This window comes from Natrix helvetica, assembly GCF_964273705.1.
Source record: "Natrix helvetica genome assembly, chromosome: Z".
NCBI classification, from domain to species: domain Eukaryota; kingdom Metazoa; phylum Chordata; class Lepidosauria; order Squamata; family Natricidae; genus Natrix; species Natrix helvetica.
In genome coordinates this window covers 23,988,596-24,002,669 of record NC_138554.1, presented here as the reverse complement: position 1 = coordinate 24,002,669, position 14,074 = coordinate 23,988,596, and the positions used below count along the sequence as shown (strand labels likewise).

Genomic DNA, 14,074 nt, shown 5'->3' with positions numbered 1-14,074 from the left:
GTGTGCAGATCTGTACATTGGGGAAACAAAACAACTACTTCATAAACACAAAGCACAACACAGGAGAACAAACCCATGAAGACAAGATTCAGCAGTCATCTGCATTTAAAAGACAAAGGCCACTCTTTCGAAAACAACAAAGTCCACATTTTGGAAAGAGAGGACCGCTGGTTTGAAAGAGGGGTCAAAGGGGCCATTATGTCAAAATTGAATGACCCTCTCTCAACAGAGGGGGAGGAATATGACGTCATCTATCTACATCTACAACACAGTCATTTCAACAGTTCCAAAAATCCACACCCAATTGCACTACTTAGGTGACTCTGTGGACACACATAAACCTCCAAGTGGTCTCAACGACTCTCTAAAAGAATGCAAATGGCCCGTTGTCTGCAAGGAGTATAAATCCTTCTACTCCCCACCTTCCAGTCAGAGCTGAAGAAGCTTCTTGGATGAGAAACAAAAACTTCTTCAAAGAAAAACAAGAAAGTCTCATTGCCTCTTGAAAAAGCCCCCTTGGAACAACTTGAAAAAGCACCTTGGGTTAACTGGGAATCTCCATTGATGATTTTTTTTTTAAATGAACAGTAAATGAACAAATATCTATCAGGGATATGGGTGGTTTAGAAATATGAAATACAAATAAATAAATAACAAAACGTAAACAGGAATACATGACCACATGTACATGAATACAAAGGGACCACAAGCCAGCAGCACGGGTGGAAAAAACGAAGGTAGATTTCGACAGAAAAGTCAGGAACGAGGATAGTGTGGGATATAGATGTGTATATAAAATATACAAGAATGAAAGAGACACTTCACAGTCCTAAAATAGCCCAAAGGAATGTAGTTCAGAGAAACAATAAAACTGGATCAGGGACTCTTCTGTGTGTGCAAAAATTGCTTGATTAAAATGGGAATTGGGGAAATTAGAGGCAGCCTGGCCCTGCCCCCCCCCCCTTTGCTCTTCCTTGCCATCAGCATCTAGCACTTCTCAGTCCCAGCTATCTCTGAATAAGATCTTAACTTGATATACAGTATATACCAAGGGTGTCCAAACTTGGGAACTTTAAGACTTGTGGACTTCAACTCCCAGAATTCCCCAGCCAGCATATGGCTAAGTCCCAAAACCAAGAATTAACCAAACCATTGCCTCTTATCCTTCTCAAAGGTTGTGGCAGTCTTTTCTACTCAAACAAGATAACCTATTAAACCTTTCCCCCCGATAATTCATATCTGTTAAGATGCAAACCCCCGACACAAGGCTGTCATTTTGAAAAATTACAATTACTGCTTATACACCCTTTTTTAATCAAGAGCAAGCTGTTAGCCTACCAAGCTGACCAGGAGAGCCTCTGAGCATGGCAGGACACACTCCTTGTTAACAACGGCCCCATGTTTTTGGGACTGAAGGAGAAAGGCGTGTGGCTGTAGCGCCCACATCCTCTCCTTCCCTTCCAATAACCCTGCTGCTCTGCTCCATAGGCCTGATTGTACTTTCACGCCATGTGGCACTCTAATGGGAAAAAGAGCACCATGCCAAGAGCATTGTCAAAAGAAAGGTCTTACCTAAGCACTGAAGTCCCTGCTTTCCAATCCCCCTGCAGGAAAGGAAAAGAAAAAAGAAAAAGAAATGGTTAGTTTACACAAAGCGTAGGATGTCTGCTTAAAGAGCTCTGAGCTAGCAAATGTCTTAAATGTGGCTTTAACAAATACATATGTATGTACGCTGTAAAGAAGAAGTAAGATAAAGAAAAGATTTTGCTAGACTCTAGAGAATATATTAATGTTCAGGGAGTTAGAATGCCTGGAAAATGTATGGCATCTTTCTCCAATCTTATCCTCCAGAAGTATCAGACATTAGCTCCTTGCATTCCCAACAACAGCTATTTCTTATATCATCAGAAAATTCATAGAACATAGAATGTCAGAGTTGGAAGAGACCTTGGAGGTCTTCTAGTCCAACCCCCTGCTCAAGCAGGAGTGCAACACCACTAAAGAGCACCAGTTGGGGAGATTGCTAGATGGACTTCATAAATGCCAAAATATCTGGGGGGGGGGGGGATATCAAGATTTATATACCTTTTATCCATTTAAGACAATGCTTATTCATCTGCAATAAAACCTGCCTATGGTTCTATACGCACAATTAAGCAAAAGGACCAAACCAACCAGTTTATTACTTTGTGATTAATGTTGCAGCTATGAATGCTTAGTTAGGCATCCTACTGTGGTCAATGGGGCATGCTTAGAGCTATATAGCAACCAGGGTGAGAAGATACGTCTCAACAATGGCTTGTCATCTCCAAGGCTAAATATCTCATCCAACAGGGCATGGTTCCTAAGAGACTGGAGCTGAAGGTCATCAGGAGGAAGATGAGCTGCTGACCACATATTCTTCTTGTGAATTTTCCAGACATCGCTGATTATTGTGGGCATAGAATGCTAGATTCATAGATCTTTGACCTGATCTAACATAGCTTTTTCTGGAGCAGGAGAGGCAGAGCCTCAGAGTGGAGTCAAGGGAGGAATCAGCCTCGTTAAGTTTCCACAAGCGGCCCAAGTCCAGCCCCTCTTGGATTCCGTTAACATATCTAGCGCTAATTTAGTGCTGATGGTCAGCTGAATAGATTGTTGTGTATAGATGTGAGCAATGAATCAGTTTAACTGGAACTTAATGCAAGATCCTGATCCTTCATGCCTGACATCACCTATAGCAAAGATCCCAGCATTCTGAGCTACATAAGAAATCAGCTAATCAAATTCATCTCCCTGTCACCATCTCTGGTAACTAGAAATCAGTTCTTTTAATATTTTGCCAGTGAGATCAATCAATACCTAGAGAGACAGACTGGTGAATGAAAAATTGGCAAAACCTATGTCAACACACAAGGAGAAATCCATCTATCTATCTCTGCCTCTATGGGCTTATCAGTACACAGTACTTACTTGCTTTTCCCATCTTAAATTTCAGCACTTGGGATTTATATTTAGAAATGCACAGAAGGAATAAGCAAGCCAAAAAGGTTATGACAGAAACAAGGAAAGCAGACAAAAAAGGCTAGAAGAATAAGGTTGTGAGCATTTGAAAATCACACACAAAGAATCTCACATGGTACCTTGCAAGTGCATTTTTAAATGGTATGTCCTTCACAGGGACAGCATCTAAGCTGTCAGAGGAGGTGGAACTCATGTTTAGAAATAACAAGGTATTAAAACATGTTGGGAAGAATTCAGATGACAGGGTCTTGGATTCTTAGCAAGGCTGCAAGAACAAAATTCTGATGGGCTGTATGTCTTGAACTCACAAAGCAAGTTCTCCCAGCCTCTTCATCTGCATGTAACAGGCCCCCTTGCCTGGTCTGTCAGACCCCTGAACAGGTTTGAATTCTGGCCATGTACCCTAATTCTACATTTTCCTGCAGCTTTATAAATTTTAAAGAAAGAAACACTGTTCCACGTATAAGTTATCTTGATCTCTCTCCTGATAGACTTCTTCAGAAGCTGGGTGACACTGTCAACATTCAACAAGTCAAATTTTGTCCATCACCTCACTTTAAGATTTAGCTGTTCAATGTCTGCAAACATTAAAGCAGGATTGGAGAACCTCTGACTTGCAGATTTAACCCAGCCCATTTGCTCAGGGGAAGCTGAGCTGCTAATGCTGTGCAGGGGACATGCTGGCCACATCATAGAGAATGCTGTCCCAAAGGCGCTTTTTCAAGAGGCAACTGGACTTTCTTGTTTTTCTTTGAAGAAAAACATAGAAAGGACTGTGTTGTGGAGCTGTGCTTGCTGCAGGATGTTTTCTGCCCTGTGTCTCTTCAACTATTGGACACAGACACAAGCCGCTGAGGATGAATCTGTATTGTCTGCATCTAGCTATGCACTTTGGGATGAAACACCTTTCGAACAGTGCAGGAGTATGAACGGATTTCTAAAAAAAAACTGCAGGCTACAGAAACCATTTGCTCTTCAGTTTGAGATGCAGACAACATCAACTCATCCCCAAGAGCCTGTGCCTGACACAGGGCAGAAAACATCCTGCAGAAAGCACAGCTCCACAACAGCAGTTCCAAGAAGGCTCCACACCCATTTGCATAACTCAGGTGACCCTGAGGAAGCAGACAAACCTCTAAGTGGCCTCTATGTCTCTCTAAAAAAATGCAAATGACCAGGTGTCTGCAAGGAATACAAATCCTTCTATTCCCCACCTTCCAGTCAGAGTTAAAGAAGCTTCTTGGATGAGAAGTGAAACATCTTCAAAGAAAAGCAAGAAAATCCACTTGACTCTTGAAAAAGCATATTTGGGACAACCTTGACCTGGATTGCTGAGAATCTCCATGAACATCACAGAGAGTGAATCCAGGAATTTCCAATTTGTTCTGAAGAGGCTGCCTTTTTATGATTTAAGACAGTGTTTTCCAAACTTGGCAACTTTCAGATGTGTGGACTTCAGGTCCCAGAATTCTCCAGCCAGCAATGGTTTACCCAGTGAATTCCTGGATTCAGTATTTATGATATGGCTTCAGTGCCCAAAATATATCCTCTTCCCTGAGAAAGCTATTCTGGGGCTGGGGAAATCTAGGAATTGAAGTCCACACAGCTAAAGTTCCAGAAGTTTAGAAAGCACTGATTTAAAGCATAGAATTTTTTTTTATGAAGGAACAGCAGCATAAAGATTCCCACCTATCTGGAGGTACAGTGGGAGGGGAGCTTATGTGTAGGAGCAACCCTATAAAAGTAGCTTGCCTCCTAGGAGAATAATCTAATTTTTCATGGCCTTCCAGAAGCTAAAAAAAACCAATTCTTTTGGAGGCTTTGGGGATTGAGTTATGGCGCTACTGGTGGTCTGTATGAGCTAATACATTAATGGGATTATAAACCATGGCTATTATTACCATAATTTATTAGTGTTTTCTCCTGTTGTTTTATTATGTTTTTCATTATCTGTAAATTGCTTAGTCTCTTTCTGGACTGAGGTGGGGAAAAGAGCATAAATAAATAAAGTTGCAAATGTGAGGGATAAGATTTCTATGACAAAGAGGTAGCTAGCCCTGCTTTTAATTAAAAGTACAATCCTATATGAATTTTCCTGGAAGAAAGTTCCACTGAATTAAATGAGAATTACTTCTGGGAAGACATAAAATGGATTGTACTATGAATCAAAATAAGTACCATCTCCTTGGGCCCCTATTAATCATTAGTAAGGATCTGAACCGGTAACTGTGCTTTGCCATGAAGTAAATCAATTAAATAATTATAGCCTTCCCGTTGGCTAAAACTGCCCATATGCTACAGGAGTTTGTTCATTTGTCTCTGAATGAGTCACTGCTCTTAATATATCACTTCTCGTCACTTTCTGCTAGGAATTGCATACTACTTCCAGATCAGATCAACATCTCTCAACCAGTCCATTTCCAGGAACCCCACAGGTTCTACGCGGTGACGTTCAGAAAATGGAATGGAGCAATTAAAATAAGGCTAATTTCTGCAGATTTGACAAACATCATGAAAGAGACAGATTTAAAACCCATTTTCTCTTAAGGAAGGAAAGATTAGTGGAAAAAAGATTTGACTTTTTTATTTCTGTTAGCAATCTTCTTAAAAACTCTGGTGTGTATTTTTATGGCTTGGTATGACTTAATACTCTAGGGCAGTGTTAAAATGTGTGGACTTCAACTCCCAGAATTCCTCAGTCAGCATCGCAGTGGTGGTTTCGGACTAGTTTAGTCGAACCGATAGTGGTTTGGCGGCCTGCGACCCAGCCCTGCCATACCCCTGAACCAACTCCCAATCTTGTTTTTGGCTTCTGTGTATGCACAGAACAATTTTTATTGAATTGTGCATGCGTGCGCAGTGCGCATCAAGTTGCCTGTGAAGTTGTATATTCCAATGTTTTTCAACTTTAAAATGCATGGACTTCAACTCTCAGAATTCTCGGAGTTGAAATCTATACATCTTGAAGTTGCCAAGTTTGAAAATCACCGAAACTGATTAATTATACAGTATTGTATTTGTAAGCTGCCCATTGGGGGGTGGGGATGGCTGTAATAAATTTCAAATCATTATTATTGGATTATGATCCATTGGCTTAATATTTACCAAAAACATATGGCAGACAATGCACTTCACCTAGCCTTCCCAACAATACTTTCCCACTCAAAAATCTATGTTCTCTCTAGCTTATATTATGAAAGTTTTTTCACCCAATCACATGTACTTCATGTACTGCCATATACACTACTTTTAAAAGCAGGGAAAATCAAACCGGAGAATTTTTTAAAACGTGGCAAAACTAAGCAGTTGTACTTTTAATTTATCAGTTTCATGCATGAGAGTTAGAGGAATAAGAATGGAGTGAAAAATGGAATTTGATTGGGAGATTTAAAAAACAACAACCCAGGAATAAGGCTGATCACTAACAGCTATTCTAAAGCTAGTCTCATACAGATGGAAGTGCCTGCCAAACAATAGAAAGTAACGGCTAGTTCACAAATTGAACTGAGCTATAATGTAGTTATTTGGTTTGGGATTAATGCAATGTGAAAAGATTCTATAGCAGTTTCTAGTTTATGTTTTAGGATTATAAGTGAATTTGTTCAACTGTGTGGTTAAATCAGGATGTGAAATTGATAAATGGGCAAAGCTTCAAGAGAATGATGGGATAGCTATGTATATTGCTTCCCTCAAGATATTACTGAGTAGAATAGTGTTATTTATACATTTATTTTGGTTTTGTTTTTTTTTAAATCCAGGCTTCTGTACATTTACAAACTGCAAATCTGATTTAAAAGCAAACATGGCATCAACATGGCAGTTGTAGCACTACAGTATTGCAACCGATTTTTTTAAAAAACCATGGCTTTTATAATATCTCCTACTCCTCCTGTGGTTGCAAGATGTGGATTTTTGCAAAATGTGGAATGAATGTGAAATTCACTTCAAATTTCAAGTAGAGTGACTATTTCCCATTTCTTATTCTCTCCTTAGCAGCTGGATTTTAGATCAAACAGCCACTGTAGAATTGTATATACGTACAAGGGACTCAGTGTACATTGTTCTTTTTAAGATAAAGGACAAAGAATAGTTATTTAATCAAAAGATGTTTTTGTTTATTTACATAAGGAAGAGTCTGCTACATGAATGTGATTTCAGGAGCTGCCTATAACTTAACTTTAGAACAATTAATCAGTGGAATTAGAACAATTAATCAGTGGAACAGAAGTTGCCTCCAGAAGCTGTGAATGCTCCAACACTGGAAGTCTTTAAGAAGATGTTGGATAGCCATTTGTCTGGAACAGTATAGGGTTTTCTGCCTAGGTAGGGGGTTGGACTAGAAGACCTCCAAGGTCCCTTCCAACTCTGCTATTGTATTGTACTGTGGGTGGGTGGGTGGGTGTGTTATACAATTTTAAAACTTAACTAGGTCTTCCTTCAGGCTTCCTTTTACATTTACCTGGTCAGTAACCTAAAAGAGATACTGAAGAATAGACAAAGTTTTCCTTCTCTCTGGCTTTTGTTTCAGATTTTTATAAATTTTTTGCTTTTTTAGAATAGCAAGACATAAGTATTTGGGTTGTATGTGAGTAGGTGGAGCGGCATTTCTTTTGTCATGCTAATCCTTACAGAGCCAGATGTTTGACTCACTTAGAGCTTATTTTTGCTTGAGTTTGCATGCTTTTAAAAGGTGATGCCAAAGTAAACTGTGGTTTGTAATTTTCACTGCTCCTGTTTTATTCACCCGAACTTACTTTAAAGCAAGGTGATGTTTCTCTCCACACCTTAAAATTTTTTTCACCAGCTTTTATCTGAAGATAAAGCTGCTGTTAAAGCTAGAAGAATAGGATATGGGGTTTTTTTCCCCTAGCAGCTTGTGAGAAGAAAAAGAAGTTAGAGGGAGACGTATTTAAATAGATAGATGAGCGTGTGCCCAGATATCTATTTATTTTGCTGCCAACCATGACAATTTCAACAGAATCTGAGGGCAGTGCTTGCGTGTTAAAATACATTTCTAAAGTAGAGGTCCCTCCAGCTACACTTTAAAGTCAATAACCAAATTCCTCATGCATATTTCATCTTCTAGGCCAGTTAAGTATGCATGAATATATTACAAGGCTGCGCAAAGGGAGGCAGAGACATCAACAGCCTTGCTCTAAAGCCAAACACTTTCGCTGAGCTCTGATTCGTCTCCCTCTGTCACCAAGCAGCAAAGAAACCAGCAATTTTACTGGTTTCCATTATAGCTGTTTATGAGAGGAACACTAATAACTTCTCCCAACATTACAAGTAGTCATTATCAGAAACGGATGCAATTTAGAAGTGAATTTTCAGCCCTTTTTCATTCCCCATCATCTTTTCCATTTCTGTTATGTCTTTCGGGGCTTGTCAGGACAAAGGCAGGAACTATTCTGTTTCTATTTTCTATCTTCTATCTTCTCACCAGCAAAAAAGCGAAGCAAACATACCTTAAATAAGTACAAGCAGTGGTAAATTTCCAGTTACTCTTCCATCTTTTTAGAAGAAGTTGGCCAGGCTTTTCCCTACTTGCGGTTGCTGCCAACTGAAATGTTTTTGCTTTCTCTTACCTTTATCAATCGGCTCTTTTAAGATTGACTGCTGTGCTATTTTCCTCAAAAATCTATTCCACTGACTTTTCCTGGAAAAGGAAACCTGACATTTCACATTTTCTTCGCTGCAGATTACGGTATTAAGTCATCCATTTTTGCTGTTTCTGTCTCAGATTTTTAGAATTCCCCCCCCCCCTTTTCATTATATTTACCTGAATTTCAAACTATGAAAGATTTATATATGTAATCCCTTTGGATTAGAGGTAGTCCTCAATTTGCGACCATTCATTTAGCAACTGTTTGAAGTTATGACCGTACTGAAAAAAACAGACTCACAACCAATCCTTGCACTTATGATCCACGCGGCATCCCCACGATCTTATGATTAAAATTAAAGTATTTGGCAACTGGCATGTATTTATGATGGTTGATAGTCCTGGAGTCAAGTGATTGCCATTTGAGATCTTCCGAGCCAGCTTCCAAGAAGTAAAGTCAAGGGTAAAAGCCTGATTCATTCATTCAATCAATGCATGATTCACTTAACAACTATGGTGATTCGCTTAACAACCCTAATATAAAGGCCACAAAATTGGATTCAACTCATTTAATGACTGCCTCACTTAGGAATGGAAGTACGTGTCCCAACTCTGATCACAAATTGAGGAACAGCTGTATAGAAGGGTGAGAACTGGTGTTTAAGGAGCAAATCCTACTTGTCCTCCTCTGACAAGATGGAAATGTTGGCAGGTTTGCAGAGTTGATCATTACAAAGACTTGTTTCTATGCTGTCTACAAGGTGAGTCATGAACCAAGATGGGAGATTCAACAAAGGCCTGACACTAACTCAATGCTACTTCCTGCCATGTAGCTGTCTTCAAACAGAGTTTTTGCTTCTTCCACCTACTTTTTCCCATCATACTGGGCCAATCCTCTTTATTGTTGCTTTAGTGTCACTTGCTGAGTTGTTCAGCAAGTCACATGAAGAATACCAGAAGTAGCCATCATAAAATATACTCCACATTGAGCCCAATTCAGATGTCTTTCGGACAGAAAGCAGAACCTCAGGAAAACTTTATGCCAGTGTTTTCCAATCATGGTAACTTGAAGATGTGTTCACTTCATCTCCCAGAATTGGAAACACTGGCACAGAGAAACAGAAAAGAGAGTTACTCTGAGGCTACTTGGGACAGGATGTCAGAGATCTATGATAGGATCTGTGTTTGGAAGTTTGAATCAATTGTGTCAGCTGATAAGCAAAAGGAGAGATTTAGATCTAGGCTGGGGCACAAAAACACAGATGCAATCTATGGACACAACTGCTTTTGGCCTTGTAAGATAAAACGTGTAAATACTCATATGATGAACTGTTCAGTTTGCTCTGTGGGCCAATCAGCAATTTGGATACAATAGTAGCTTTAATGAGGGAAGGGGGAGGAAAATATTGCATTTCAGCCCTAAGAATGACTTCAGCCAATAGGCAGGGCTCTATCTTCTGTGTCTATAAAATGAGAAATGTTGCTGGAGAAATTAGTTGGAAAAAACTTCTACAATGAAAAGAGTTGAGCTCATATGTTTATATTCCCCCTCTCACGTATACACACATACTTCTCTCACTCGCTCACACATACACCCTCTCCACTGACATTCTTAGCCTCCAATGCTGCTTTCTTTTAAATAAGAAAGTGACTATAGGTATCTGTGAAATAAGAGGGAGTCATCTAGTATGCCTGGTTGAACCACGACAGAGCCAAACCTTTTCAGCTTTCTATAAAAAAAAACCCCATAATCTTATCTTTACTAACCTGTAGGTGTTCAGTAAGGGTGAAACACTCTAGTTTACATAGCGTATTAAATCTTATTGTGGTTTAACCCTGTAAGGTAGGTTGGCCTAAATAGACTGAGCCAAAGTCAATAAACTGGCTTTGATTCCAAAGGGGATGAAGTATAATTCACCATCAAATTCACCCAGCCAACCTTCATGCCTAAATCGGGATTAGAACTCACCGTCCTGGTTTCTAGGCTACCACCTTAACTTCTAGAAACTGGCCACCAAATTCATTAGCCACCCAAAGGTAGTTTAGTCAATAAACAGCGGTTATATAGATCATGACTTTTGCAAAGCTTGAGAAACCTTATGGCAGAATGGGACAACCTATAAAAGGAACAGCTGCTAACATTTCCCCAAATTATTTTGGCCTATTCTGGTTTATTTGTCTCAATGGGAGATGGTTTCTAAGTGTTCTTTCTAAATTCTAACTGGAAGAAACAATGGGAGATGGTATCAGACCAATGATCCGGAGATAGTTCAGGCTCTCAGAGGCATCAAATAGAACAAGCTATACCATTTAAGAATAGATCTTTGTATTGCTGAACTTAATAGAACTAGAGAATGGTCACAGTGAGGATGTACCCTGCTTTGAAAGATGAAAGAGGGGGAGGTTTATCAATTAGATAATCATCTCTAATATTTAAGTGAAAATAACATTCCTGGGCTCCTTGCCTTGTCTTGCAATCCAGCCTTTCTGATTTATCCTGCCAACCTTACCAAGAATTGACTGGTGCCTACCTATTGGCATTTCCTACATTTCCTCTATCCATTATCAGCTGAGGAAATAAAACATGTGTGAAGGTTGTCACTAATTGCTGGAGACTGGGGACTGGGGAGGGGGAGTAGAGAATTCAAGGACATGCTACTTGCTAGAATTAATTTCCCAGTGCAGATTTGCTGTCCGAGGGATGCCCCGTGGAGGGAGGCATAATCAGGTCACACTGTTCTTCGCATACTGCAATCTTATTTTATCTGTCACACCCACTTTGAATGCTGGAATTATCCATGCAGAAATGGAATATATACAGATCATCAGGAAGGAAGGCACCGTCTTCTACCTCCCTATTTAACACAGAGGAGATTCATTGTACATGATTTTTTTTCAATAATAAAGTGCCCAGATTCTTTCAAAAAGCCTCTTGAGATTCTGTATGATCTTCTCCATGAAAGCAGTTAATGCATCTGTAGCTCATCAGCTGATTAGTTAGAAGCATATCAGTCCCACTACTTTACTTGTGAGCTTATCAGCTCTAGAAATATACTATATACTGTGGGATAAAATGGAGGATAACATGGAAGATAGCATTCTCAGAAGAAAAATGACCAGAAATATCTAATCATTCAATCATGGGGAATAAGATGAAGTATCCAGAGCCAAGCCTCTTAAACAAATTATCTTGTCTATTATAATACACTGTGATATACTTCCCAGGTCAGTTACAGAATTACGTTTTCAGAAAGCAGAAGTCCAACTGAGCAGAGGGCATACCTATCTCAGTGTTTATATGGATGGAATAAACTACAAGTAGGCAGGACCCCAGATTATAGGATAGAAAGAGGGCCAAATGCAACACAAGGTTTAGGGGACTATCAGAATAAAGAACAGACAAATAGGATTATTGAGTCAATGAAGTAAAATTGTGGACTGGAATAGAAATGAAAATAAGGAATTATGGTTTGAAGAACAGAAGCTTCGAGAGGCAAAGCTATGGAGGTTAAAAGTGGTAGAATTAGAGCAGCAGAGTTATAAATTTTGAACTATCAGTTTGCACCTCAAAATCCTATGGAGCTGCAGAAACACAAAAGAATGAATGAATGAATGAATGAATGAATGAATGAATGAATGAAGGAAGGAAGGAAGGAAGGAAGGAAGGAAGGAAGGAAGGAAGGAAGGGTACATACATGCATGAAGCCATTAATTGGGGCTTGACAAGATCGTTAACTTGATTTAAGATCATTAAATACATTGGCACAGAAAGTTCTGTTATCAGCAAAGTGTACTTTAAGTGTAAACATCTTGCCTTACTTACAGAATTTTACAAGGCAGTTAAGAAGACTTTTTTCCTCTTGTAAATATGTTTTTCTATATTATCCATTACCTGCATAGAAAATCTTGTAAATATGGAAATGTGGTTATCACCATTCAATATATTTTGGCTAAGAGTGCTAGGACCTGTCTAATTGGGAGCACTCATAGGAACCATAGGAATTCAACATGGACAGCAAGTCCTTCTGACATTTTTAGAAATTCTCCAGCAAGGACCAGTAAAATCCATGACCTGACCAAATTCTGCATTTTCTGGCATTTTTATTCAGGCTTTTAATTGATTGACACACACACACACATTTTAAAATCACACGCCACCTCATTTCTTCATACAAAAAGCCAAACCTTCTTCTGATTTACAGATTTCGTAAGGTTGAACCTCCCTAAAGAGGACTAGAAACTTACTTCAGATGTGCATAGAAAGGCATGCATCCAAAAATAAATCTATAAATAATAACAGCCTGCTAAATTCTGCATCTATTGCTCAGTTCTGCACTTTTCCAGCATCTGGCCGTCATTTTTTAAAAAATGAATAATTTTTGCAAAGGAATAACGTCCGAACCGCCACGGGCTTGTAGAACATGAGCTGGGTAGTACTGGGAAACGGGCCACAAGGGTCAAGGCAAATGGGTGGTGGTGGGAGGAATTAGGGGCTGGGGTTTTTCTCACCAGATGAAGTCTGTGCAATGGCTGCAGAAGGTGGGCTGTTTGAAGAAGCGGGCGGTAAACTTGTGGCTCTTCACCTCGTGGATGACCTTCTGGCGGAGCGCCCCCTTGCGGCAGAAAAGCGGCTTGGTTAAACACTCGGTCTCGGTGGGGGAACTCAGGAGCGCCATGCTGCCCCCTGGGGGAAGCCCCAGTGCCCTGACCCACAAAGGCGAAGGGGTGCCGGAGAAACAGACGGCAGGGAAGAGAGGAGAAGAGGGGAGAAGGGAAGGATCCACCACCCAAAGGAGGGGAGCGGGGGATGTGGGTCGATGAAGGGCAGAGGGAAAAAGGAATGAATGGATGCTTGAGAGAGAGAGAGAGAGAGAGAGAGAGAGAGAGAGAGAGAGAGAGAGAGAGAGAGAGAGAGAGAGAGAGAGAGAGAGAGAGAGAGAGTTTGCAAAGAAGGGGGATAACAGAAAGGATGGGCGGATGGAGGGGAAAACCCAGAGATGCGGAGGAAGGGATGAGAGATGAAGAGAGCAATTGAGTAGAAGAGCAAGGAAGTGGGGAGCGGAGCAAAAGGAAAAGAAAAGAGAAGAAGGGATAGGAGAAAACGGAGGAAGATAGATGCGGAGCAGCAGGGACAGGCTTGGAGCGCGACAGAGAAACAGGTTGTGGCTCAGCTGCCTCCCTTTCTTGCTTAGGAAGGCTTGGAGGGGGAGGCTGAGGCTGGGAAGGAGGAGTTAGAGTTTAAAGAGGAAGCACAACGGTTGTCTTTCTCCAAGGAGGCAGTAGGAGACACACACACACACACACACACACACAAACACACACCTCTTTCTAAATCCCCTTTTAATTGCACTGAGTCTCCTTAGAAAACCCTGGTTCCCAGCCTTCTCCTGTTAAGAGATCCCACCGAACCCACCCAAAAACAAATGTCCATCTTTTCAGGGCATGTTAAAAGACTAGTCAATAGGT

General features: G+C 40.3%; 1 protein-coding gene across 3 annotated transcripts in view; it reads right to left on the bottom strand.

The window, feature by feature from the left end:
- The window catches only part of PRKCG (protein kinase C gamma), a 46,352-nt gene extending 32,875 nt beyond the window's left edge, over positions 1-13,477 (bottom strand). For 2 of the 3 annotated variants that reach the window (XR_014173547.1, XM_081932295.1), the window contains exons 1-2: positions 13,118-13,477; positions 1,573-1,604 (exon numbers count right to left, since the gene is read on the bottom strand). Coding sequence is in view for 1 of the 3 variants with exons in the window: in XM_081932295.1 (XP_081788421.1) it covers positions 1,573-1,604; positions 13,118-13,284 (199 nt within the window). In the remaining 2 variants the exon portion in view is untranslated. The remainder of the gene's footprint in view (positions 1-1,572; positions 1,605-13,117) is intronic. The other variant, XM_081932296.1, reaches the window with a different exon arrangement.
- Between the last annotated feature and the right edge of the window lie 597 nt (positions 13,478-14,074).